Source organism: Falco peregrinus, chromosome 6, assembly GCF_023634155.1.
Source record: "Falco peregrinus isolate bFalPer1 chromosome 6, bFalPer1.pri, whole genome shotgun sequence".
In the NCBI taxonomy this organism is placed as follows: Eukaryota; Metazoa; Chordata; class Aves; order Falconiformes; family Falconidae; genus Falco; species Falco peregrinus.
The window spans coordinates 55238250-55264619 of record NC_073726.1 but is presented as its reverse complement, the minus strand read 5'-3'; the positions used below and the strand labels follow the sequence as shown (position 1 = coordinate 55264619).

Sequence of the window (26370 nt, the reverse complement as noted above, 5' to 3'; positions counted from 1 at the left end):
AGTAAATGTTATACTTCATCCCATTTTCCTCTCGCCTCAAGAAATGTGTGCTGATATGTTTCTGTGACAGGAGGAGTGTGGGATTAACACCACCTGATCTTTGATTATGGCTCTAGAAAAGGATTAAAAAAAAAACAAACAAAAAAAACCAAACAAACAAAAAAAAACACCAAACCCACAAAGAAACAACAAAAACAAAAAACCTGAGACCTAAACTAAAAGGATGTTCCCGTTGAAATATTTGTGTAAAAAAAAAAAAAAATTAAATTAAATTTAAAAAAAAAAAAAAAAAGAGAGCTCAGGTTGTGGTTCCTTCTGTGGAGCAACCAGAATGAAACACGTTTGTTATAAACTGAGACCAGAACGGATCATAATCCAATTAAAATTTTATTAATTATAGCAAGTAGAATATGAGCAAAAACAGCGCTGGACGACAGGGGAGTCTGCGCTCCGCCAACTGCCATACTGAGCAGTTCAAACAGTCCCTTTTTATACATCTTTACTTCCGTGTTCATGAGGTAGTGGAGGCATGCTTCAGTTGTTGTTAGGGGGTCGTTTTCTGCCTCCTGGTGGTCGTTGAGGCCGACGTAAGAAGTCTTCCTCCTTCGTCCCATAGTTGACCCCTCACTCATATGTCCTTATATGGGGTTGTTTGTCCTGCTTCTGTCGGTTCCTGGATATCTGGTGGTTATCTTATCTTGCACAAGCAGTATCTGGTTTAGTTTGTGTAAGCGATTGCGGTTATCTTGTCTTTTGTTGCCTAACCTTTACATTGGGTTTAACATAAATCTTAATAAACAATACCCTAGTCCATAGCTTCTCACACGTTGTAAGATAAAATTTATACTAATGTATGTAAGATCTGAAGCAGGGGGTGGGTGGGGGGTGGAGAGTCAAAGACCGTGTGAAAGTGTTAGTATTGGAGTGAGTTTGTACAACCCCCCGTACCCCCTCGAAGGTGCGGCTGAGTCCTGCTGGACGCACGGCAGGGTGTTTGCTGTTTGCCCGCGAAAGCTGATACGTAAGAACACAGACTTAAAGCAACAAGTAACAGTTTTGCGTTCAGGGTAAGAAAGAGTTAAAACAGAAGCGCTGTTGCAGAGGCAGGCTTGTGTAACCTGAAGAGCAGGAAGAGCATCTCCTGCCCCCAGTCCTGGTGAGGAGGAGGGGGTTGCTGTTGCTGACGATTAAGCAGAAGGACCTGACAATGTCACCCCAATTGCTGCAGCATTTGCAGTACAACAGGACCGGTAACAGCCCCTTTAGGGCAGACAGTGGGTCTGAGCAGAATAAAGGTGAATCTTTGATGGGGAAATTTAGATGTTTGAAAGTTGGTTGTGAATAGGACTGGATAAAGTTTCGAGTTGATTGTTACTAAGTAATTGTGATGTAGAAAAGTTTGTGAATACAAAACCAACTTATTTGGTGTTAAACTTCAGTGAAAAGAATTTGTTACAGTTGTGGGAGCTGCTGGCCACCAGGAAAATATCCTGAAACCTTTAAAGTACAAACCAAGAAAAAAATAAGAATGCCAAATTCACCAAAATCTTTGTTGGGATGAGATTTATTAGAACATCTAGACCTTTAAAGAAGGGGAAATGAAACCAAAAGTTAAAAATGATCAATTTATGAAAATGTTGAGCTTATCTTTAATTCAACAGAAAAGTGGAAGAGAGGACCTCCCTGAAGTAAAAGAAATCTTTAACCAGGTATATCTGGAAATAAATTCCAGGTAAGGCGAAAAATGCCTTCCCTGTTACAGTAAAAATGATAAGCGGGAGGCCTGCCTAGTTCAGGTAAAACAATATCCTGTGGTCAGCAGGGCTGTGGGGGTTATTGGCATAAAAACTAAAATAAAATACACTCTGTAATAGTTCTACTAATGTAAATCTGTGTGTTTTACCATGACTGACTTGTTATGGGATGCCAGATGAAACTCTGCACTGACAACAAAGTACAAGGAATAAGGTTGGTCAAGTGCCTCCTGCCACAATCAAGGGCAAGACTGGGTTGGCCTCTGTGTTTGCCACCAAGAAGAATCTTGAGCTCTGCTGTTGGCTGCAACCCAGTAGGCGTTGAGCGGTGGGAACATATGCCATGCCAGACCTTGATATGAGGAATGACCCCCTCCGTTATAAGAGGGTCATCCAGGAAGGAAGAACATAAGATGACCCATTAAGGCACTGATCTGGAAATTGGAAACTGCCTGGCCAACCATGAGGCCAGACAAGTAGCAGAGGATGTAGGAAAGGAGGAATTATCCTTAATACCAGATGGTAAAATCCAAACTATAAGTACAGATCAGGAGCCAAACTATTCTAAAGAAAACTTAAAGCTAATTCAGGACATGAATGATAAAATAAGTGGACTTATTTGAGGGATGGTCGTATAGTGGTACCATCCAATTTAATATGGACCACAGCCCTAACAGAACATAATAAGACGCACTGGGGAGCTGATAATTTATGTAAAAGTCTAAATCAGAAATTGATAGGGCGGAACCTGTATACTGTAATAAAACAGGTGATAAAATAAAACAGCAATGTGAAATGTGTTTGAAAATTAGCCAGGGCAACAGTGACAAGTTGATTTTTCCAAACTCCCAAGAAAAGAGGGGTACCAATATTTATTAAATGAATGGACACCGCAACGTATCATACAGTATTATGCACCTGCAACTTGGAATCCTAATGAACTCATTAGTGGTGCTCAAGAACCTATCTACAATCTGAATAGTGTCATTCCTCTACAAGCTGTCTTGGAAATTATTACTAATCAAACAGCTAAAGCTCTTGATGTGAAATGCAATTTATCAACACAGGATGGTTCTCGATTACCTGCTAGCTGAAGAAGGAGGTGTTTGTGGTAAATTATTTGTTTCCAATTGTTGTTTGAAAATTGATGACAATGGTGAGGTAGTTAAACAAATCACATCAGAGATAGGGAAGTAGCCCCTATTCCAGTCCGAACTTGGAAAGACGAATATTGACTTGTTTTCCTGGCTTCTCAGGAGCCCCCGGGTAAAATGAATCCTATTTTATTTGTTATGTGGATTAGCCACCTTATTGTTTTTGCCATGTGCTGTTCCATGTTTTATAAGGTTAATTCAACACATTATAACTAACATGCAATTTGCCATTATGGTTTCACCCGATGGCGTTAAACAAATTTGAGTAGTACGCCAAAATGTACACACAATAACAATTTACTAGCCAACGGGAATTTGGAAACAATTGACTCTTAACAATTCAGATAACAATGTAGGCTGAGTAAGAATAAAAATAGAATAACAGCAAAAACAACCACCAGGAACGCATAGACGAGGATATGGTAATGACTTTTATACTTTTCCACCTCTGCCATAAGTTCTTGATGTGTGACAGCAGAAAAACACACCCTCTGCCTAAACAACAGGAAGAAAAAAAAAAGTTTCATTCCCCTTTCCAATGAACCATATAGGTTAAACGTTTTGAGAACACTCACCATACAGAATGTTCAGAGGGGGAAATGTGCACTCTAGACCCTTCTTCCCTGGCAGGTGATGTAGCGGTCTGGTGGTGAGAAAACATTACATTGAAAACAGGGACCTATTGTTTGACCATAGTGCCATAAATGTTACCATTAATAGACTTACTGGAGTGGTAAGGTCAGGAAATGGGTTTGGGACTTCATCTAGACATGCAGTAGCCATGTTTTTATCACACGCATGATCTGTGTATACCTTTGAACATGCGCATACACAATTTTAAAGCCCCATGGAATGTGTTGGAAAAATCGTGAAAGACCACACATGCAAAATCCCTATAGTCTACCCGTGACAGTGATGCATGTAAAAAAAAGTGTTAAGTAATAATAAAAATCAATATTATTTAAATGAACTATAAACACTATATTTTAAGTGAAACATATAGCTATAAGTGTTGGGTTTAGGTTTTGTTTTTGTAGGTTATTATTATATGTATTACCCAACCCTTTGGATTTATTTTGAAAACTGTGTGTTTGATGCAAAGTAACTTCAATGAACCATTTGACAATTAGTAAACAACAAATAACAATTTATTAACAAACATGAACTAGAACAGAATAACAGTCCAGCAAAGTCTCATGTAATGTGAAAACAGATTTCTTCACTTGTGAATCCAGTATTTCTCTTCACAAAGTGACGAAGATGAACAGAAAAGAACAAGCCGCTTGGATCCATTATTCAAGAGTAAAGAAAACTCCTGAGAAATCATGGGCCGTTGCCTCGACAGGACCCACAGAACTACGATTCTTCAGGTCATAATTATAGTCAGATGTTTGCCAAATTTGTACTTAACTCTGTGGAATAATAATGTACATTTATCCCTGGTACAAGGCATATCTCAGGCTCTGAATAAAACTGATTGTTGGATATGTACACATCTGCCTGAATATGGAGAAAAGGGTATATCATTGATTGGAATTCCATTACCTAGGAATAAATCTTGGGAAAAACTGTGGGGAAAATACCTCTTCGAGTATTGAAAATGATGAAATTTTGAAATTAGAGATAAATAGTCCTAAGGTGCAAGAGTCATACTATACGTGTGTTCAGCCATGTAATCCACCCAAAGGACTGGGAAACATGGACTGTAACCCTGTGACCTATGTAGGAAATCAAACTTCTTATAATACAACTTTAAATATTGGTACCTCTATTTCTGTTAACTCCACAGCTTGGCCAATACCGGAAGGAAGAGGATGGTACTGGCTGTGTAATGATACAGCCTGAAAGATATTACCAAAAAAACAGATGGGAACATGTACCTTAGGAGCAGTAGTTCCTAACATGACGTTACATGATTCTTTGTCAAAAGGATACCTGAGAAATCATATGCGGAGAATTAGACGAGTAATCAAAAATTCTTTAATAGAAAAGCCAAGTGCTTTTCATAGCTTTCCCAATGGTTTATCCTGTGGTTAGGAGTAAGTGAACTGAAAAAAAAAACCTATAGTCAATATATCAGCAATGATAGAAAACTTGGAAAACAAAACAATCGATGCTATAAAGACATAGCAAATAGAAATATCTAGCTTGTCACAAGTGGAATTACAGAACAGAATGGCTTTGTATTCATTATTGGCTGCTCAAGGGGGAGTATGTACAATTATTAATACCAGTTGTTGTATATACATAGATCAGAGTGGAAGAGTTTCCACTGATTTAGAAGAAATTTGGTAACAAACCAGAGTATTGCACGAGATTACAAAAGATGATCTTTCTTGGGGATTTGAAGAAATGTGGAACAAGCTGACTTCTTGGTTACCTGACCTTCAATGGTTGAAGCAGATATTTGTTGTAATATTTTTTATAGTATTTGGAATATTTGTATGTATATTATTTAAGTGTATGCTTTGGTGTTTGAATACAAGTAGATACATATGATGCAAAGGAATTTGCATGTACCTAGAAAAGGGGGGAATGATATTGTATGAATTCACTTTAGGATAGAATAAGCCTTGTAGTTAATGAATATAAGAAATATATTCTAATGAAACTAGTAGTTGCACGACCAAAGCGGCTATGAAATCCTCTGTACAGCCCTGTACCAAGGCTAAGAACTTATATTTACTCAAAGAATGTAGGTATAGTAATTAGGCCATGTAACCATAGTCTGAAAGAAATAATTAATGAATAACTGATCAAAGGAGGAGTCTGTTTCTCTTTAACTTTCTCTAACAAGGGCCCTGTTTAAAAGTTACCTAGAGGGAGCGAGTAAAAGAAACAAGCAGAAGAAACAGATGTCGACAAGGACATAAATTAGCTCAGACCCATAAGAACACTGCAAACTTGCAAGACCATCACATACCAGGCAAAAGGTGAAAAGTACCATGAGGAAGACCTACTTCCTCCCAGAGACCACTGCCCACAATTCTTGGAGGAATTTGCGCAAGCACGAAGGACTGATAAGCTAATTAACACACGAAGTGAGGGTAGGCAGGATTAGGTAATGAATATGTATAGGTGTTAATTGTTTGTCTTATTGTATAAATATAAGCTAATTAGTTACTTTAAACATGCACGTTAGGCGGAAGGGTCCCCCGTGCATCCAGCGCTGCCAATAAAGGATACTTAGTCACTAAGAAATTTTGACTTCGTTCTTTAAATCAATCCTAAAACAGATACATACCCAAAAGACCAAGTTTGCAAAAGGGCAGGGCGGTATTGCTTTCAGGGACAGGCAGGACAAGGAATGCTTGCTATGAGCCCTCAGCAGCTCTCCAGGGAGGGGGAGGTGCTGGCTACAATGTGGTCATCTTTGAATGGCCTCTTGTGCAGTTTAGAAGCTAACAGCAATTCTATTCTTCTGTCTCTTCAACATCTAAGACTTCTGTAAGCATTGGAATTCACTCACCACTGGTTGTCTCTATAGCAGAATGCCTTATTGGTCCAGGACTGATCATTATCTTCCTCTCCTCTCAATTGCTTTCCTTTATACTGCCCCTTGCTTTATGCTCTGCTTTGTTTTCACAGCCTGGGTGTCCCAGACAAGCTGCAGGTAGAAATTTGGGGCTCTTTATTACTATCTAGGTGCAACTGACACCCTCCATACTTACAGCTGTGCTTCTTCTCTTCTTTCAGACACTTGCATATACTAATTCCAGAGTTTCAGGAATACATCGGTTTTCACATTTTTGGACAAGTATATTTTTTTCCCCATCTCAGTATTTCAATTACTAAAGCTGTATGAGTACTAATTGGAGCTGTAAAGGCCACCACTCTTTCATGAGTGTTTAAGGCTTTGGAGTTTGGCAGTTACAGAATAGTGAAGTGTTCACCAGAAGTAAGGACTTTGCAACACTGCTGCATACTGCAGCTCTGTACAGTCAACTAGGACAGTAAGACACACGCCTAGAGTAGGAGGTGATTTTTCATACAGACTGCAACCTAGATGCTTAGGGACTTAGCCACAGTGCTGTCCTACAAGCAGGACCTGTTGCTGAATAAAGGAGATTAGAGAGCCTGGAAATGTCTTCGCTCCTGGACTTTCACATTACAGAGAGCTCTATGGCTACAGTTCTTTGTGGTCTATATTGTGTTACATTTCCCTAACTTTTAAGAAGGCATGGAAATGTTTGTTAGACCCAATTTTAGAACTAGGGCAATGCATCTTTTACAGTATACTGTAGAACTATACACAGTTTTACAGGACACTAGAACACCAATAATTTTTAGTTCAAAGAGTTTGTCTCTCAGAGCCAACATGACCAGTTGTGCTTAGTTTTCATCTACCAGCTGCTTTTCATAACATTTGGTTTGATTTGTTTATATATGTTCCTTGAGTAGCTTGCCTTTTTATTACTATCATGTTACTTCAGTCAAAGGGGAATCTATTCTCAGCGAAGCTGTTACTACCAGTTCATAGTGTTACAGAAGAAATTTGGTTACCTGTTTTCTCCGCTGAATTGTCTCATTTTGCATTAGTAGCTTAACACTAGTAGCTAAAGTAGTTAAAGCCTTAAGCTGCAAGAGCTGACCAGAAGTAAACTTTGAGAAAACTAATGCTGCTAACACAGACTAGCTTAATCTGGCAGATACTAGCAGAATGAAGATAAGGACCAAGGAAACAATTCCAAGAGAATGAGGTAACTTCAGAAGGCAGCCAGCCCAGCAACAGTGAAAACCAATAAGAAATCAAGAGACCATGAAGCAAAATTAAGTGATTGGACTTGAGGATCAAGTGCTGGGTGCTGCAGGTGTAGCTGAGGGGCATGATCTGTTGCAGGGGTACCTCTCTGGAGGCAACTAGCTCAAGTTGTAACCTGAGAACTAGTAACAGAAGAATTGGAAACCTTCACCCAGACCACACATGAATCAGCAGGATCCAAGGACTGGACCTTGTTATGGTGGCCAATGTACCTAAATCCCTAACAGCAGTAGCTGACAAGCAGTACTTCCTGAAGCTCAACAATATGTAATATGAAATCTTAGCAAGTGTTCATACCATTATGACAATGTCTGTACATGTACAGTCTGAAAGGTGCTTATATCCAGTTGAAAACACAGTATGATTCAAAGGTGGAAGAGAAGAGGATAAGATGCAGCAAGGCAGTACTGCCCAGGCTAGTAGGAGAGCTGAGACTGGCTGAGCTCAGACTTCACTGATCCTGATTACTGAAGACTGTAACAAACAGGTGATTCGCTTGTGAAGCAGCCCTGAAAAGGGATGTGCAAATGAAGAGAATGTGATAGGATGTTTAGGGTTTATCTTTAAGTACTGCCTAGCATGGAAACCACCATATCACCCTTAAAGTTTTTTACACTACAAGTTAATTCAAAATTTTAAAACCTCAACTCTTTTCATATGGATACATCTGTTCAGAGTTTTTCAGAAACTAGTAAGAGTCAAGTAGGGCTAATATTTTTGTACTAGAAAGATGCTTTCAGAGTTTTTTATGCATTTTTGATGAAAGGAAGTATTTCACCAGGGCCTCAGTGGTTATGGTCCATCTTACCCTTCCATCTGACAGGAAGTACATCCTTCCAAGCAGTGATCTGAGCCAGACCATACCAACAGAGTGCCTGGTCTGCTCAGAGGACAGCAGAACAGCCAGCAAGTCTTAGCAAAGATCTTACTCAGCATCACAAGTCACCAACAAAAGCACCCTATACCACTACCAGTTTGCAAGCTGGTCCTCAGCTGGGCAGCACTCTGGTCTGCTCATCTCATTACTTTGCTTCTACCTAGCCACATTGATTTACTCACTCTCCCCTGCAAAAAACACCAAAATACTGCTAGATCTTACTGGTATCAGAGGAAACTCCACTTTTACTGTCACTTGGAACTAGTATATCTTACACCAAGTCACCTGTGTGTCTTAGATTAAAAAAAGTTTTATATCAAAAACTGTCTATGGCAAATACAGCTTCATTTCTAAATCATGGTATGTTTGGGTTTTGCTTTAGCAAATACCTTCCAGGATATACTCTACATCAGATTTAATTGATCAATTTTATTCTGAATTTTGTGGCAAGTACTTCAAATCCTTAAGCACTTTATCTTTGCTTAAAATGCTCAATTTTAAATGCTCTTGATACCCATACCTTATAAAAGGATTCCTCCCAAACTTACATCCAATTTGGGATTTCGGCTGTTTCTCTTTACAGTTAACTCATCACCATATGCAAACTGATAGGAATAGGATTCCAGACAGGATTTATCACTTCTGTAAGGTAAGACCAAAGCCTACTACTACTGTATTAAGATACAATCAGTCTACCACTGTTCCCCATATCACTACTACAGTCATCTGCAGCTATTAAAGACTTTTAAAATCCACATAATTCTTCCCAATTTCTAGCCTGGTCCACTAGGACAAGCTATGCTAGGTTATTATTAATGTCTTTTCAAGACATATAACACCCCAAAACTACCTCAGACTCAGGCATTATAATTGTGAGTTCATATGAGCTCACCCTTCTTGCAGAAGCCTTGCACAAATGTTTCCTTCTCAGTTGATGGGGGTGTTAGTGGTTTTCACAACTCAAGCATGCAATTGTCCAAATAGTACTATATTTAATAGGACAGGCCAAGATCTTCAAAAGACTAGAGGAAAAATGACAGATTAAGCGAAATATAACCTGTTTCCCTGTGTCACTCCTCCAAAAATAATTTATTTCTTGTGCATGCAAGAAAGCATAGTTTTTGACCCAAATTTCTGCTGGGATTTAAGTATTCTGACTGTTTGCTTATGAATTAATCACCTAGTATACAAAAATAAAAAATATTTTACTTGATTTAATTAATAGTAGTAACATATGTAAACGGGTTTAGATAAATAGATCTCTTGCTATCACAGACAGTAAGAAGAAATTAGTTTGCTTTCACTAAGACTCATTTCTGCAATCACACTGCTGATCATCTACTGTAAAAAAAAATTCATCTGTTCTGAAAAACGCAAATCCTATGTCAAGGAACAAAAGGGGGCTGTATGTATGAATAAATCGCATAGTACTGTAGGAATTAAGACAATCTATTTCCGACACATTAGCCCCTCCATTTTACCCGTCGAGGTAAAGTATTAGAAAATGGCTGAAAGTGAGAAAAACAAGGGAAAGAAAATGGTGTGTCCGGGCACTGGATTGGTCAGATTTTGCTGCAGAGTCCAAGTTCCCGACACAGAAAAGAAAATTTCCTAATATGAACCCTACCAACAGATAACAAAACCAGGAGTCTTGCAGGTTTAGGCTTTCCAAGAGAATTATTTCCACAGTTCTCCGTGGGTTTTTTCCCGAGTTTAAACAAAGGCTCTATTCAACTCGATCCAACTGCTTCTTAAAGGCACAGCTGCTCGTTTGTAGCATTGAAAAAAATCAGACATTATTTCCAACACCTCAATGGAACAGCAAGCTTCCCAAATTACATAAAAAAGCCTGTAGTATAAGAACAGAACTAAAGGACGACGGAAAGTCAGACACTTTTGGAAACGTACAATTTTCAGGCACCAACTACAGATCTATTTATTATGAGGGTGAGGGTCTGTGCAGGTGAACTTAAGTCAGGGAGAAACCCTGTTTTCCTGGTAGGTCCACTAGAAAAAAAATTAAGTGACCGAACAGGACAGATAGGCAGGAGTCTCCATTTGACAACAATTTCGCACACTATGTCAAGTTGTTGATCCCTAATACTCCGTGGAAAACACTTCCTCAGTGCAGCAAATATTTTCGGGAGCCTAATCACAGACCAAGAAAGTTGATCTAAATAGGTATCTCTAATAATTCATACAGGATACCCAGCACCATGAAACGTGCCACGTGTATCCCAGAAGACCAAAGCAAAAAAAAAGCACACCTCTTAAAAACAGGACTTGCAGAGATTACCCTTGCAACTACCCTGTCTCTAGCGCTCTGGAAATATATTTATGTCAGGAATAAACTAGAAGTGCTTGAGAAGGGCTGAAGATGCCCAGGGGAAGTCTCTCAGGACAGAGACGATCAGACAACGGGTGATAAAACACTAAGAAAACTGCCGAATGGTGCCTTTCCTGGAAGGGCGGGAAAGGGCTTCCTGGGGCTTCAGGGAAAAATCACGCTACCCCACTCCCCACTTCAAAAAAAAGGGGTTTGTAAAATAAAACAATACTTTTCACAGGGAAAACCAGTAAAATTGTTACCATAAGAACATAAAAATAAAAGCAGCATAGCACGAGGAATTTACATTACTCATAACTGAATACAATTTTAGTTAATGGAAAATGCAGTTCTGAAAAGTTAACTTTATAAATTCAACTTTGGCTGTCTCAAAAGCATTCTTTGCAGTAAACAGACAAAAACATATGAATCTTTTAGAGCCAAGCATTTCCTTTAGAAAAGGAAAGCCCGTGTCCTACTTTTTCTTTAGCAGCCAAAAATTTTTAACTTACACCATCTGAAAAAACGCATACGTAATTTTTAGGCTAAACTTGTCCTAGCACAATCACCTCGTCATGAATAAACCACACCGTACTCCTTTGCTACGGAAAAAATCCTTTTCTATGTTTTTGAATTGTGACTGCCACATTCCATTTGGTACTTACTTGACGAGATACAGGCTCCGGTCACTATAAAGCCACCCGAAAACACCAAAACGCATCACTGCCTATATAGAACTTAAAGAGTTTACAGCTCCGTTTAGTGCCATGTGGTGGCTCTTAAAAGAGCCTTTGGGTTTTCGATAATCTCAAAGGTCCGTTTTGGTAGAAGATTAAGCACGCTCGCCGCGGATGCGGCGTGCCAGCTGGATGTCCTTGGGCATGATGGTGACGCGCTTGGCATGGATGGCGCACAGGTTGGTGTCCTCGAAGAGCCCCACCAGGTAGGCCTCGCTCGCCTCCTGCAGCGCCATCACGGCCGAGCTCTGGAAGCGCAGGTCGGTCTTGAAGTCCTGCGCGATCTCGCGCACCAGCCGCTGGAAGGGCAGCTTGCGGATCAGCAGCTCCGTCGACTTCTGGTAGCGCCGGATCTCGCGCAGCGCCACCGTGCCGGGCCGGTAGCGGTGCGGCTTCTTCACGCCGCCCGTGGCCGGCGCGCTCTTGCGGGCCGCCTTGGTGGCCAGCTGCTTGCGGGGCGCCTTCCCGCCCGTCGACTTACGCGCCGTCTGCTTCGTGCGCGCCATCTTGCCGGAATAAGCTTCAAGCACTCAGCAGTGAGTGTCTGCAGAAAGCGAACGTCGGGCCCGCAATTTATGGGTACCACCGCGCTGTGATTGGCTAGAGGAAAAGCAGAAATCCCATTGGACAATGGGAACGATTTGAAAAGCCCGGCGACAGGCATGGAGGGGGGCAGGGCGGGTAACGGCTGCTAGCACACGCCGCAGTCCCCTCCTCCGCTGGCCGTGACGGCATTCTGTCTTCTCTTTTCCCCTAGGCTCTGCCCGGCCGAGCGGGGCCGGCGGTGGCTGGGCGCTCTGCCATAGCGGCAACCTCCCAGCGGATGCAGGGTTTTTACACGGGCTGCGTAGCAGGCTTTTTACCGCCGCCCCTGTCCCCGGCAGCCAACATTTCAGCCTCTTTGCAAACGTGTTTGGGTTTGTTTTGGGTTTTTTTTTTCCGAAAAAGCAGCCTTCCCTGCATATCCTGCACCACATTAAGTATGATAAATCGCTCTCATTCACTTCTTAAACATCCGTTATTTTTTTAATCTGTATTTTCCGACTACGTTGTCACTTAGGATCTACGAGGAAGCTCTCCTACTCAGCTTTTTCTCCATTAAAGAGAAGCAACACAAAAAACTACACCACTTCCATACAAAATGTGGGACTAAAATTATGCTGTTCTTTATAACATTTCACCTCTGTGCGCAGTATAACTTTCATTAAAGATTAGTCTTCCAAATGTCACATATACAAATTAATCCCCATGTCTTTAAGTAAACAAGCTGCTCTGGCTTGCCTAGTCGTTTGAGAATGACAGCTGGTGTTCAAAGGCGACAATGACATTTTCTTAGACAAGGCATAAACTCATTTGGATTAAGGCTGAAAATGTAAGGAAAACCCTACATACTTTATTTCATATCGGAACAGCAGGAAAAAAACACCAAAACACACTAAACACAGCTACATATTTCCCTGTATATATACAAAAATTGGAACCCAGATAATTACTCTAAAATGACAAAGTAAAACTTTAATAGCTTTAGAACTCAGACTTTTAAGTCTTTATAGATCTGCCTGATGAGCAGTCAGGATAGAGAACACGCAAGACCCAAATAAGCCCTGGTACTTTTATCCTGAAAAAATTTTCTCTATTAAACAGTATGTTCTTGCCTGGCAACAAAAACAGTGCTAAACACAATTGCCACTCACCGAATCAAATCAGTGTGAACGACTCTTTTACTGAATATGTGGGTGGCTCTTAAAAGAGCCTTTGGGTTTGTTGATCTTTCAAACAAAAATTTACTTGGAGCTGGTGTACTTGGTGACAGCCTTGGTGCCCTCGGAGACGGCGTGCTTGGCCAGCTCACCGGGCAGCAGCAGCCGCACGGCCGTCTGGATCTCCCGCGAGGTGATGGTGGAGCGCTTGTTGTAGTGCGCCAGGCGCGAGGCCTCGCCGGCGATGCGCTCGAAGATGTCGTTGACGAAGGAGTTCATGATGCCCATGGCCTTGGACGAGATGCCCGTGTCGGGGTGCACCTGCTTCAGCACCTTGTACACGTAGATCGAGTAGCTCTCCTTCCTAGTCTTTCTACGTTTCTTGTCACCTTTCTTCTGCGTCTTGGTGACGGCTTTCTTAGAGCCCTTCTTCGGAGCAGGAGCTGATTTGGCTGGCTCCGGCATTTTACAAGTCTGTCACTACCTGTCTACCGCAGTAACGACGTAAATACAATAGCGGCGACCCCTGTATTTATAGGGACGGTATGCAAATGAGCTGACTCAAGGCTGTTCCAGTCTATTGGACAAATCGGGTTCGTGATGTCAAAGCAGCTAGCAGCTCCAATTGGTCGCTATTGCATCTCTCTTCCCATTGGTTAATTTCATAATCGGCGCCTCCACCAATCACAAGTCCCACCGAACCCGAGAAGGAAGGGATAAAAAGGCAGGGTGGCCTCCCTCACTACATTTGTTCTGGTTTTACAGCTTTTTCGTTAGTTAGGTAAGTCTTTTTTGGTTGGGGTTTTTTTTTTCCCTTTTTTTTTTTCACTGTTAGAGTTCTAAGCGAAGTGATGTCCGGCCGCGGGAAGCAGGGCGGGAAGGCGCGGGCCAAGGCCAAGTCGCGCTCGTCGCGGGCCGGGCTGCAGTTCCCCGTGGGCCGCGTGCACCGGCTGCTGCGCAAGGGCAACTACGCGGAGCGGGTGGGCGCCGGCGCCCCGGTGTACCTGGCGGCCGTGCTGGAGTACCTGACGGCCGAGATCCTGGAGCTGGCGGGCAACGCGGCCCGCGACAACAAGAAGACGCGCATCATCCCCCGCCACCTGCAGCTCGCCATCCGCAACGACGAGGAGCTCAACAAGCTGCTGGGCAAGGTGACCATCGCGCAGGGCGGCGTGCTGCCCAACATCCAGGCCGTGCTGCTGCCCAAGAAGACCGACAGCCACAAGGCTAAAGCCAAGTAAAGCTCTTTAAACAAAAAACTCAAAGGCTCTTTTCAGAGCCACCCACGTCTTCCCAGAAAGAGCAGGAACACCTGAGCCCTGAATATATGTGCATCTGCAGAATTTTTTTGTTTTTATCTGGGAAATTTTTAGATGTGAGGGAAGGCTTTTTTGAAGCCAAAACTATTAGATCTTCCAGCTTCATTCTGATCAGTGTAGATTGCCTGTATTTTTCTTCAGGAAGTTTTATGTATATAAGTTTCCTATGTAAATGTTTCTCCGATTCACTTTTTTTAAAAATCAATAAAAGTAGTAGTTGCGATTGATTAAATCGGTCACCGCAGCATGGTGTGAGGAGAGATGAGAACACAGCAAGCGTGCGCTCGCTGCTGCCCTCTCCTTGGTTCCAGTGGGGGGTAAGCACCCCGACCCGCGGCAGAGGTGGGCTGTGGCGGGGTGAGGGGCCGGGGGTTGTGCCTGCCCACTGTGGGGGGCGGGGCCGCCGCTGGCCAATCCAAGGAGAGCGCGCGGGTTTCAAACCCAGACGGGATGGAGCGCGCTTCAGTCCCGGCGCAGACGCCCCTGTTCCTGTTTCACGGGCCGTAACGGAGTCCGAGTGCCTTGTGTGTAGGGGCGGCTTTGTCCTTCTGCACGCTGAAGTTCTTTCTTTGCGATTTATTGCTTGCAGGCAGCGGTGAGAGAATTTAGTGTTTGCCTGGGGAGCTGTCCTGTAACTAATCATGGATGGTTTCTAAAGAGCAGTATTTACTGTTCTGAGCAATTTATCGGTGGTGGAAATTGTAATGGAGGGTCACGAGTTAAAACAAAATAGGCTCAACCGTACTTCTTAGCGTGTGAGATTTTGTAGAAGCACTACAAAAAGTCACATATATTTGCAGTAGGGGATCACCGTGTAACAGTATAGACTTGTACTGGTGTTTCCAGTTCTTTTTCACTCTGACAGCTTGAGCTGCACTTAAAAGCGTTGTTGGGCTTTTCTGTAAAGCTTTCCTTTGCTTTTACTGTATTGCCTCTCGAGTGCTGCCTTTTTTGCCTTGGCCGTGCCCTTTGGTGCTACCTTTAGGTGCAGGGCGGGCTTCGTCGACTTTTAGGGCCTCTTGGCCACGGCGGCCGCCGACTTTTCGGGGTTCTTAGCGGTCGCCTTGGCCTGCTAGAGCGCGGGAGCCCCTTGCGCTCCGTGGAGGCGGGGACGGCCTTGGCAACCAGCTCGGTCGATGGTGGTGGGGCCGGGAGCTTTAGAGTCGCCTTCAGTTTCCTGGAGGCGGGGGCCGGAGCAGCGAGCAAAGGCTCGGACATGGGCAGAGATGGGTTTGAAAAAGGGGGTGGTGGTGGTGTGTCATTGTGGTGTAAATCAAGGTAATAAGCGAGAGGCTGCCATTTGTAGGGAGGAGCCTCTCTGCCATTCGTGCCTCTGGGAGTTTACCTTGCTTGGAAGGCAGGGAAGGCGCTTCTCCCCTCGTTTCCTCGGAACAGATTAGCTTTTCTTCCCCTGTAACGGACACGGTGTTCCCTCTTTCGTCAGGCCGATATCGATGAAAGGGGCTTTTATTTGTTTTTTCATTCAGTAGTGGTTTATGTGGAAGAAAAAACTGCCCGAAGGGGAGGTGGGAATGCAAGACTTGGAGTCTCCGATTCAGGCTGTCTGAAGGCGGGGGGTGTTTTCTTTGTTCTTTAAAAGTGCCTCCTGAGAGCTAAGGCGGGGAAAACTGTGGTGCTTTTTGCACTGTCCTGCCTCTGGAGGCAGAGGAGCGAACCATTTTGCCAATCCAATGTGTAATGGAAAATGTTTCTCAAGCAGAGGGAGATAACAGGGGAGTGCCCGGCCGAAATGTTGCTTGGAAACAAGACGAGAATCGCGGGACTGGTTTGAAACGGTACTTGCTTCTTACGCAATTTTCAAGTTGGCTTGTTGATTTTTTTTTTGTTGTTTTTGTTTTGCTTTGACCCTAAATACTCAGAGAGGAGTGGATTTTTTTTCTGTTATCGGCCGTGTCTTGCTGAATGAAATTGCATTAGGTACTAATCACCTACCGTTAAGAGCTGGATTTTGAAACAGTATCAGCTACAGGAACTTATTGGTAACTACGCTGAAATTTGAAGCTAGAACTAGGTGTAAAGCACTTGAGGATTTTTTTTTCTTAATAATCTCAGTTTCTCGTACGCAGTATAATATTCTATTGGTTGATATAGGGGAAGAGATTGCGTGGGTCTGCAGCAAAGGACTGATTTGCAGAAGGCCTGATTGGGCCATCTGAAAATCCCGTGTTTTGAAACGGAGGCCTCTGGGTTTTATTTTTGTCCTCAAAAACACGGTGTGGGGAGGGAGCATTTCTCTTTTTTTTTCAAAAGCAATAAGACCCTGAACTGCTTGAGAAGGAAGTATCTCTGTTCAGTTTCTCTTGGAAATTAGGGAAGGAGGAGTTTTCCCCACTGATTGAAAAATCACTTGAAAACACAAGTATTTTAACTTTATTTACAAATGAGATACAGGCAGATTAAAATACAGTCTAAAGTTCTTTTCTTCGGTTGTTTTCTTCTCTATTCACTAGAAACTAGTTACACTCAGTAGTTGTAATTCATTAATCTTACCGTTTTGTTCTCTGCCTTTCTGGCCATGTTTCCCCCTTGAGACGGTGCATGTAATGAGCTCGGTTTCCTTCTATAGTATTTGATGACTAATGTTCTGTTATCTATGCCACCAACAGCATTTTCAAGATGTTTTTTAGTATGTTTTTATTAGTACAGGAAAACTGATGAGTTCTGGATACCAAATCCTCTTTTTTCTTCAGCTAAACTATGACTGGAATATTTGCCTACAATTACTGCGTATCTTTATTTCTCCTGATCAGCACATTCACATTTTATGTAGTAGGGCGATATGTTATTCTACCTCATGTAACTGTGCTTGTTATAAATGAACACATCTGTCTGCATACCATAGTGAAACAAAAGTTTTGTATATTTTAAAATAGAAGAAACTGATCGTATAACTTATTTACTTACATGACAGGTAAGAGTTAAAGAATTTCTCTTCAAAAGGACAAATGTTTTATTTCATTGCATATTGATTTCTAATTAATCTGGTTTCCTTCCTAAATTTATTTCCAACTGTTCAGGCAGCCTCAATTCTCATAAAGGAGAAAGGCTTTACATTTAAGAAGAGTGCATCAGAGATGCTGGCAGTCATGAAAAGACGTGTAGTGTCACAGATGACCTAAATTACTTTTGGTCTTTAAGTCCTCACAAAATAGACTGTTATGCTTTAAAGTACTGGCTTATAGCATAGGTAGTGCAATCTCTCAGACAGCTTGCACTCAAAGAATGTTATTCAACCTGCAGTTACTTAATAGTTCTCTGCTTTTCTGTAAAGCACTAGAAGATAATGTGCAAGAAAATACAATTTAAAGAAAATAAAATTTAAATAAAAGACAATGTTCCGTAGCAGAAGTTCCCACAGAAGCATTCCCAAGTGTGCAGACAAATAAAGTAAAGTAATATAAGGACGTTCACTTTCCTGTTGACTTTGTTATAGTGACAGTAGTGTATGGCAAAAGCCTTCAAATTATTATTTTCCTTCAAAAATTCTTATTCCCGTTTTTCTTGAAAAAGACTATGCTGGGCTGCTCAGTAATGACCTGATTGTGGACAGGATAAATAGATTGTTCAAACTCCCTTGATACTAAGCAGTCTTCTACAGTCTGAAAGGAAGCTTTGATGTTATTTTTAAATTATTTTTCCTCTTGCCTTTCAGGAGAAGTTGCTTTAGGCTACCATATTTACCAAAAATGTAGGCAAGTTGGTGTATGTGCCTAGGTCAACAGAAGTGTATCTCCATGAGGCTGTGGGCTGTTCTTTGTAAAACTTGTTCGGTCATTTATGTAATGCAGTCTATGGAAAGGTTATAAACATTTGTAGGTCTTTTCATAAATTACTTTCAAATCTTTTCACTTGGATTTTTAGTCCTTTAGTACCTTTCTGTGACCATACACAGCAAACCAAAATAAAATAGTAATATCTTATAAATCTGTTGTAATGTATAGAAACCTTTTGAGTAACATCATTAGTAATTTACTTTTCATATTGACTTCAGAACAAACCTGCTTAGATATTAATGAAGTGTTTTTTTAAAAAAAAAGTATCGATACTATTGTGTTTTTCTCTGACACCGAACAGGATCAATTTAGACTTTGGTAAATATGAAAGAAACTCACATGTGTCCAATAATTTCAGAGGCACTGATGCTGACATTCAGGAAACTTGAATGAAAATCTGAAAGCCAGTTGCACTAGAGCTGTAGAAATCCAACAGAAATCTGCATTTGCAGGTAACAATAAACGCTCCCAGTATACCTGGTATTAACAGCAAAGCAGACTGCTGTAAACCGTAGCTCAGTGCTTTTCCATCTTTCTCTTTAAATCTTCTGAGAATCTCTCTAACGTTACCGTGGCACAGCCGAGTAACGGGGGGGGGGGGTGTCGGTCGGGCTGGGGTGCTCCACCACCCCACCCCCACCCCGCCCCCGTACACCAGCCGAGGCTGGGGAGAGAGGCGGGGAGGCGCGGGGCCGCTGCACCCGAGCTGCAGCAATTCCTGACCAATCCTGCCCAGGAAGCGGCTTCCCCCTCTGCCTTCTCCTCCTCCTCTCCCTCCCTTCCCCTCTGTCTCCCCCAGGTTACATTCTCTGCCACCCCCACCCCTCTCCCCCCCGAGTCCTCTCCATGTCGTTAACTGGCAGGCAAGGCAGGTGGATCTGCCGGATGACACCGCGGTGAAATGGGGAGCACCTCGCCCTGGCTGCTGGTAAAACCAGCCTGCGTTCTGTCAATATCTCCAGTGCTTCTTGCATCCACGGTCGGTCTTATTTTAACTGTGCTTTATTGATACTGTGGCTGCTGCCCGGGGTTAAAAAAACAAAACAAAACAACAAACCAAAAACAAAACCAAGCCACAAACAAAAAAATGAGGAGAGGTATGACTTCCAGCTTTGATTTCCATTTTGATTCTGCAGGCTTCGCTGCTGAGAGAGGAACGGACCCTGCATGATAAACTGCTTCAGTAAGGAAGGAATCTGTGATCATTAGAGCTTTGCTCCCGTTGTCCATTCTGTCCTAGAAAACTTGACATGTGACTGCACGGTACAGAAACAACACTACCATACTAGCTAGGCTGATGCAGACAAACCTCTCCAGATGGCATGCATGTCTATATATCAGGTCTTAAAAAATTCAATTAATTCTTGCCTCTGCACTCTGTGTATGAATGATGTTGCCCCTGACATGTGGGGAGGGATTTTAAATAGAAAACAAGTCCTTCCCTCCAAGTAGTTTGTGAGAGAACCATGGAAATACCTGCACAAAACAGGATGCTAGTAACTTGGAAGCCCGGGGTGGGGTGGGGAACAACAAACAAACAAAACTAAACTAAAATGGGAGCTTTCTTTTAGAAGTCCTTTTTTTAGTAGTGTTTTGCTGGGGTTTGCTGTTTGGGGTTTTTTGACCTTATGACAAAAACAAAACTGACTCTGAGGAAGTGTAGGTAATTAAATGGCAGTTCATGCCATTAGGAATCAGTTTAGAAGTCTTTAAGAGATGGAAACTATTCACCACCAGTATTAGGAAGTGCTTGCGGTAATGCAAGTAGCTGTGCACTCCAGAATTGGTTTCTGTTGAGGAGAGAGGTGCTCCTTCCTCACCCTGTCACTCTGCATCTTCAGCTCTTCTCTTTCATTTGGAAAAAGCCTATAGAGATAAGGAGTCCATTTACTTTAGGAAACTGCCTATGATATTTAGGCAGTCTTTCTGGCATCAGTAACCTTTTGGTTGGTAACTAACTTTATAATTATCAAACTAACTAAGTCTGATACATTTAACAAATAACTTGTGAATAGTAAAGATAAGCAAGAACATCTTCACCCAGTAGTTTTCTCTGTTCTGAAAGTGTCCTAGTATACTTATTACAAAATACATTTCAGACCTCAAATCATCTTTACCACTTTTCTCAAACCTTCTTTTCCAGTTGCACTAAATCTTTTTTAGCTATTATTATTTGGAGGCCAGAAATGGGCACAGCACTCAAGGTGCAACTATTGCACAAAATGCTACAATGGTAAAAAGATACAATATCCTCTGTTTTGCTCTCTGTTCCTCATCTAGCGATTGTTGATATTCAGTTTTCACTGAAGTGCTTCTGAGCATTGAACAAATGGTTTGTTTAGTTATTTATTTGTTTTCAGATGTGGGAGGATTTTTTTTATTAGGCTCAACCTGGAGGTTGAAGTGAACGTAGAAGATGGTGGTGAGACAGTTTGAAGATTGACTCACGGATCAGGGGCAGGAGGACACGCAGTGAACCTAAAATCTATGGTTTAACAAAGTGAATAAGTGAGAAGGCTGAAGTTTATTTTCATTTAACGACATCCAAAACTACTGAAGTTTAGAAAGCCCAAGATGTGCATGCTATAAAGGTCACAGGAAGATCAGTGTTGCACATCAGGCAAACGGAGGTTTTGTTCATCAACAAAAGAATGGTTGGATTTGCCACCTTACATTGTGACCCAGAAGTCTAAGTCCACATGTCTCTATAGGTGGTGAAGTTTCCATTAGTTGCTAGCCCTAGGTACTCAATGTGTGTGCACGCACTGCTAAATGCTGAAGGACCTTGCAGTCACATCAGAGCAGCTCTAAGGCTTCTTTAGGGTGGGCATTTCAACAGAAAATATCATACTAGATGCTTGAATGTGTTTGTGTGCATGCAAGCACATTTAACATGCTGGATGTGTAAAAGGACAGTATCATACAGAAAAGCAGCAGCATAGGATAACAATTATCAAGATAATACTAATAAGATTACTATTTCATTACCATACACTGAAAAATGGGGGGTAAGGGTTGGGAAATAGGGAAATAGTCCTTGTAAAGGACTTTGTAACTTTCTCCTACGTGTTTGTTTGGTTGGGGTTTTTTTTGCTTTCATCCTGGGCTATCCCTTGTCCTTGACTGTGATTTTGGGGACAACCAGCAAGCATTACTGGAGGTAACTGTGTAAACACATCAATGCATGAAAAGGTAACACTTTTAAGCATCAGTAATTAATAAGTACATATATGATTTCAGTGAGGTTTATAATGCTCTGTCAGAGGTGGACCCCACTGTTTCTGGGGCATGAGCTGCCATGATCCATGCTGATTTATAGCTTGTACTGGAGGAAAGTGTCTTTGGATGCACCAGCTGTTGCCTTCAGTACAAAGTTGCAAGTAGAGTTCAGAGGCAAATGCAACCCGAGAAGGAATCCTGCTGTTCACTGGGCAGAAAGACCCATGGGGAGCCATTGTCCCAGGTGCCAGGTCCTCCATCAGGTTATTCCAGGTGAATGAGAACGAAAACTAGGGCTAAGCTGACCAAAACTCAGACATTCCAGCAATAATTTAGGGGCATATCAAGCTGTCACATGAAAAATGTGGGATTCCCCTTTATATTGAGAGAATAACAACCAGTCATGTTGATGGGCCTGTATTACTTCTGGCAGATGGCCTGGGCAGAGACTGACAGGTTGGAATCTCCATATGAGTAGGCTATACAAAGCATTAATTTTGCTTGTGCTGTAATAAGCTTGTGATGCAGTGTACAGCAATATTTTTTTTCCACGGAATTAGACAGTGTCTGTAATATTTTCATCATGTTGGTTGTCATTCTAGGCAAAAATCCATCTCCGTGTTTAGCTGGACTTTACTTTTCATGTGATTATGCTCTGAGAACACTTACACTTCCCTAGGAAGATGACGCGGTTTAATTCCTTTCCCTCACAAATGTCTCACTTAAGTAAACCAGCATGTTTAGCACAAGCTTCTGCTTTAGGATGTGGGGCAGATCTATATCTCCAAATTGCAACATTTCTATCACAATACTTTTAGCTAGTTTTAAAAAAAACAACCATACTGCAGAGACTTTGTAAATTGATATTCATTCTCCTAAGGACCCAAAAATACATGTGCTGGCAGATCTATTGAGAGACCAGCGACTCCTTCAGATAACAACAAAACAGGTTTCCTGAAAACTTCAAGGAAAAGTAGATCACTGAAGAGAAAACAGATTTTAGAATTTAATTATTTCAGCAGCTTCCTCAGGGGATGGTTGTCTCTTAGGAAGGCCAGGAGTATTAGCAGGAATAACAGGGTGAGAGATTAAGAGATGATGGAGAAAGACAGGAGCATTATGATCTGCTACAACGTACCTAGAGTAGAAAGAGGAGTACACTTTTCTCACTCCTTTCTGCCCTCACCCAACCTGCTCCTTCAGTCCATTGTGCCCTGGCTGCCTTCCCACACCATGGGAAACAGCTCAAGGCTCTTTCAACTAATGCCTTATCAGAAAGAGGGAAACAGAACTTTCCCCCTCCCCATACTGTCTTAATTAATGAGAAAAGCTGAACTGTAAAAAAAATAAAAATCAATAAAATTAATGGGTAATTCATATACTCACTTGGCTGGTTCTCGGTCAAGAATTCATGTAAATGAACCACCAGGAGTGATGAATGAACACTAGCCATAAAATGAGACCAAAATGTCGTATTAGGAAATGGAAGTGTTACTCCAAGATTTAGTCAATGCAGATTGCACAGAGCTCCTTCCTTCTTTTCCAGAACGTTGAAAGGCTTGAGCCCTGTAAACAGGATGTATGCCCCTCCTTTTGGTTTAGTTTTGTCTATTTTCAGGAGCACCCCAACATTTCAAGAATATACACACTGATACTTTATACCTACAGCTGCCAGTGAAAAGTTTAGAAAGACACCACACATATATTATGCTAAAATTAAACTGTCTGTTGTTTGGTGTGGAAAAGATAAAACTGGGTAAACATAACCTATATTTCACAATTGTGATATATAGAATAATATTTCCTCAAATAACTCAAGCACACTGTAATGCAGCAACATATGTTTGTACATTGCTATGGTATCTACAGAAATTTGGTGTGAAATTGGTCATAATCATGCGTTAGAAAATCTGTGGGTTTTATGCCTTTTGAAGCTAAGTTATTGCTTATCTCAGGAACAAGCTACATTGGCAGCTGCTTCAGTTCTGCAGCTGGGTTGTCACTCTTCAGGAGTAACGGACCCTGGATAAGGATGAAAAGTTGTTTATTTAAGTAAGTCTAATAAAGAGAGAATCAAGGAAGTATGATGAAAAATAAGCAAAAGTTAAATTTTGTGCCAAAATTTTAAGTGCAAAATAAATGCCACAAACAGAGATCCAGTGAACTAAAAAGAAGCAAGAAATGGATGCTAAAGGAGACTGAAACTTTTTGACAAAGTGCCAATCAACACTAGGCACAGGAGGTGAATAGGGGAACTTGCAAGGCAAGAATACCTGTTCCCACTAAACCACAAAAAGAGAATTAAGTGGATAATCTAGAAGAACATTAACAGTTACGCATTTGAAGTCATTAAGTGAATTGAAGGCAAGGCTATAAAAAAGTGCAAATAATGCATGATTAAAAATAAATATGCCAGATGAGAAAGAAAAAATAATTATTTCAGCAGTCCCAAAGAGAACAATAGAGGTTCTTTGAATCTAGACAAATAGAGGGGAAAACACACTATTACCTCTCAGGGAAAAGGTGTTTTATATTAAGTACTGAGAGAAGTAACAAGGAGGGAAGAATGTACTTTATAGTTATGCAGAAGCGTTACTGAGCTCTCTTGTATTCTATTTATGCTGTAACCAATAAATGGGGGAGAAAAAAAGGCTGCATATCAATTCTTTTTTTCTCAGTCAGTCTGTGAACTCATAACTGTGTCTTTGCACACTAATGATTCTAATATAAACTGAGGAGGTTCATCTCTGCCAAGACCGCTGTTAGGGTTGATTTGCAAAGATAAATACATCTTTGCTATTTCTGTTGAACTGCTGGGTCATATTCATAAAGGCTGATAAACACAACAAAGCTGGCTATCTACACATGGAAACAGGCTTATTAAAATGGTGGCCAAAAAACCTGAATTTAATAACATACATACTAGAAGGCTACAGAGAGATAGAAAAAAAAAAAATATCAAAAAACCCAAACCCTAGAAGCCCCAAACACGGAGAAAAATTCATCCCTTTTTCTTGGAATAAAAGAACAAATGGGGGGGGGCAGCAAAGTTACAGTTCAAATGGAGAGGGCTGTGAAATAACCAAGCAAAAAAATTTTATGATCAGGAAGCATCTAGTAATGGGGACCTATCAGGAAATAAGGAAAAGATGGGGAAGATCAAACAAAAAGACAAATACCTTTGCAATCAAACAAATTCTAAAACCTGTGTATTACATGAAAGTTACCCAGGGACAAAACGACAACAAAAAACCAAAAAGATGGTAAATAATAAATATCTGGGAAAGCATTTATAAGATGATGCTTCAAAAGCAAAATAAAAATACGTTAAATACATATTCGGGGAAAAAATTAAATACAAAGTCAGGAAAAGCAAAACTGCGTGTACGGGCACCCAAAGTTTAAGGGCTTTCTATACCGGTCGTGCCTCCAGGAGTCACTGCAGCAGCTCCCGCGCAGTGCACTCGTGGCGCGAACGGCGCCCCTATATCTTCTCCTGAAAAAATGCTGCTATCCCGGAACACCGGAACCGTTACAGACCCCAAAGGTATTGCCAAAAGTATTCCGCGGGCAACGTTGCGCACAGTGATCATCCCCAAATCGACAACATCGATTCACCACACCGCTACAACCGCGATGTCCAGGTCCCCCACCTACCCGGCCGGGCCCTTTGTTGGAGCGCAGCGAAATGGCGGCGGCTCCGCGCGGGCGGGAAGCGGCGCTCCCGGCCCCGCCGCCCCCATTGGCTAGATTTTGCTGCAGACCCGCGGCCGGCGGGGCCCGGCTCCCCCGCCGACACCGAGCGCCGCAGCAACGGGACCGGGCAGCCGAGCGCAGGAGAGCGTTCCCCGCCCGAAGATTCGCTCCCGCAGCGCCCAGGCCGAGCCGGCGGCGGGGTCCGCTGTTTCCCGGGGCCGGGGCCGGCACCTTGCCGCCCGCCCCGCCCCCTGCCGGGGGCGATGGCGCGAACGGTTCCCCGCCCGCAGGGGGAAGAACGCGGAGGAGAGCCCGCCCTTGCCCTGCCTCGTCGCAGTTCTCAACCAGGTCGGACCTACGGGCTATATAAGAGCGGCGCTGGCGGGTGTTGCCACCGCGCGTTGTTCACGTCGGGTAGACGCTGATCATGTCTGGCAGAGGGCAAGGGCGGGAAGGGGCTCGGCAAAGGGGGCGCCCAAGCGCCACCGCAAGGTGCTGCGCGACAACATCCAGGGCATCACCAAGCCGGCCATCCGGCGCCTGGCGCGGCGCGGCGGCGTGAAGCGCATCTCGGGGCTCATCTACGAGGAGACGCGCGGCGTGCTGAAGGTCTTCCTGGAGAACGTGATCCGCGACGCCGTCACCTACACCGAGGCACGCCAAGCGCAAGACGGTCACGGCCATGGACGTGGTGTACGCTCTCAAGCGCCAGGGCGCACCCTCTACGGCTTCGGCGGATAAACCTGGGGCTTGGCATAGGTTACACGTTTAGAACACAAAGGCTCTTTTCAGAGCCACCCATATCATCAGGAGAAGAGCCCTTAATCGCTGTTGAAGATCCGTCGTGGTTTTACGGTCACGATAAAGTTGGGGGGGGGGGGGGGGGGGGGGGGAGGGTTGTCGGGTGTATGCCGAGCTTCTGCTGTTGCTGCCCGTACCGGGCCGTACGGCCCGATGTCTAGGGGTCCGGCTTACAGCCCCGAATGCTTAACGGGCAAATTTGCAATCGGTGACTGGCTATATCCCGATTGC

General features: G+C 42.7%; 3 protein-coding genes and 1 long non-coding RNA gene across 4 annotated transcripts in view; 2 read left to right on the top strand and 2 right to left on the bottom strand.

Moving 5' to 3' along the window:
• Positions 1-26370, top strand: part of LOC101911108 (histone H2A-IV) — a 232107-nt gene that overhangs the window by 82830 nt on the left and 122907 nt on the right. The window lies entirely within an intron of this gene.
• LOC101923998 (histone H2B 8) lies at positions 13314-13832 on the bottom strand. The gene has a single exon (XM_005237366.4). It carries the CDS (start codon positions 13773-13775, stop codon positions 13395-13397), a length of 381 nt encoding a protein of 126 aa, XP_005237423.2. The 5' UTR covers positions 13776-13832; the 3' UTR covers positions 13314-13394.
• On the top strand, positions 14112-14551 carry LOC101924345 (histone H2A-IV). The gene has a single exon (XM_005237367.3). It carries the CDS (start codon positions 14162-14164, stop codon positions 14549-14551), a length of 390 nt encoding a protein of 129 aa, XP_005237424.2. The 5' UTR covers positions 14112-14161.
• LOC129784688 (uncharacterized) lies at positions 16998-25546 on the bottom strand. The gene is made up of 2 exons (XR_008747688.1): positions 20155-25546; positions 16998-19586 (listed from the first exon to the last, which is right to left on the bottom strand). It is a non-coding gene; the product is annotated as an uncharacterized LOC129784688 (long non-coding RNA).

Coding starts and splice junctions, on each gene's coding strand:
- LOC101923998 (XM_005237366.4), bottom strand. CDS start 13,775: ATGCCGGAGCCAGCCAAATCAGCTCCTGCTCCGAAGAAGGGCTCTAAG.
- LOC101924345 (XM_005237367.3), top strand. CDS start 14,162: ATGTCCGGCCGCGGGAAGCAGGGCGGGAAGGCGCGGGCCAAGGCCAAG.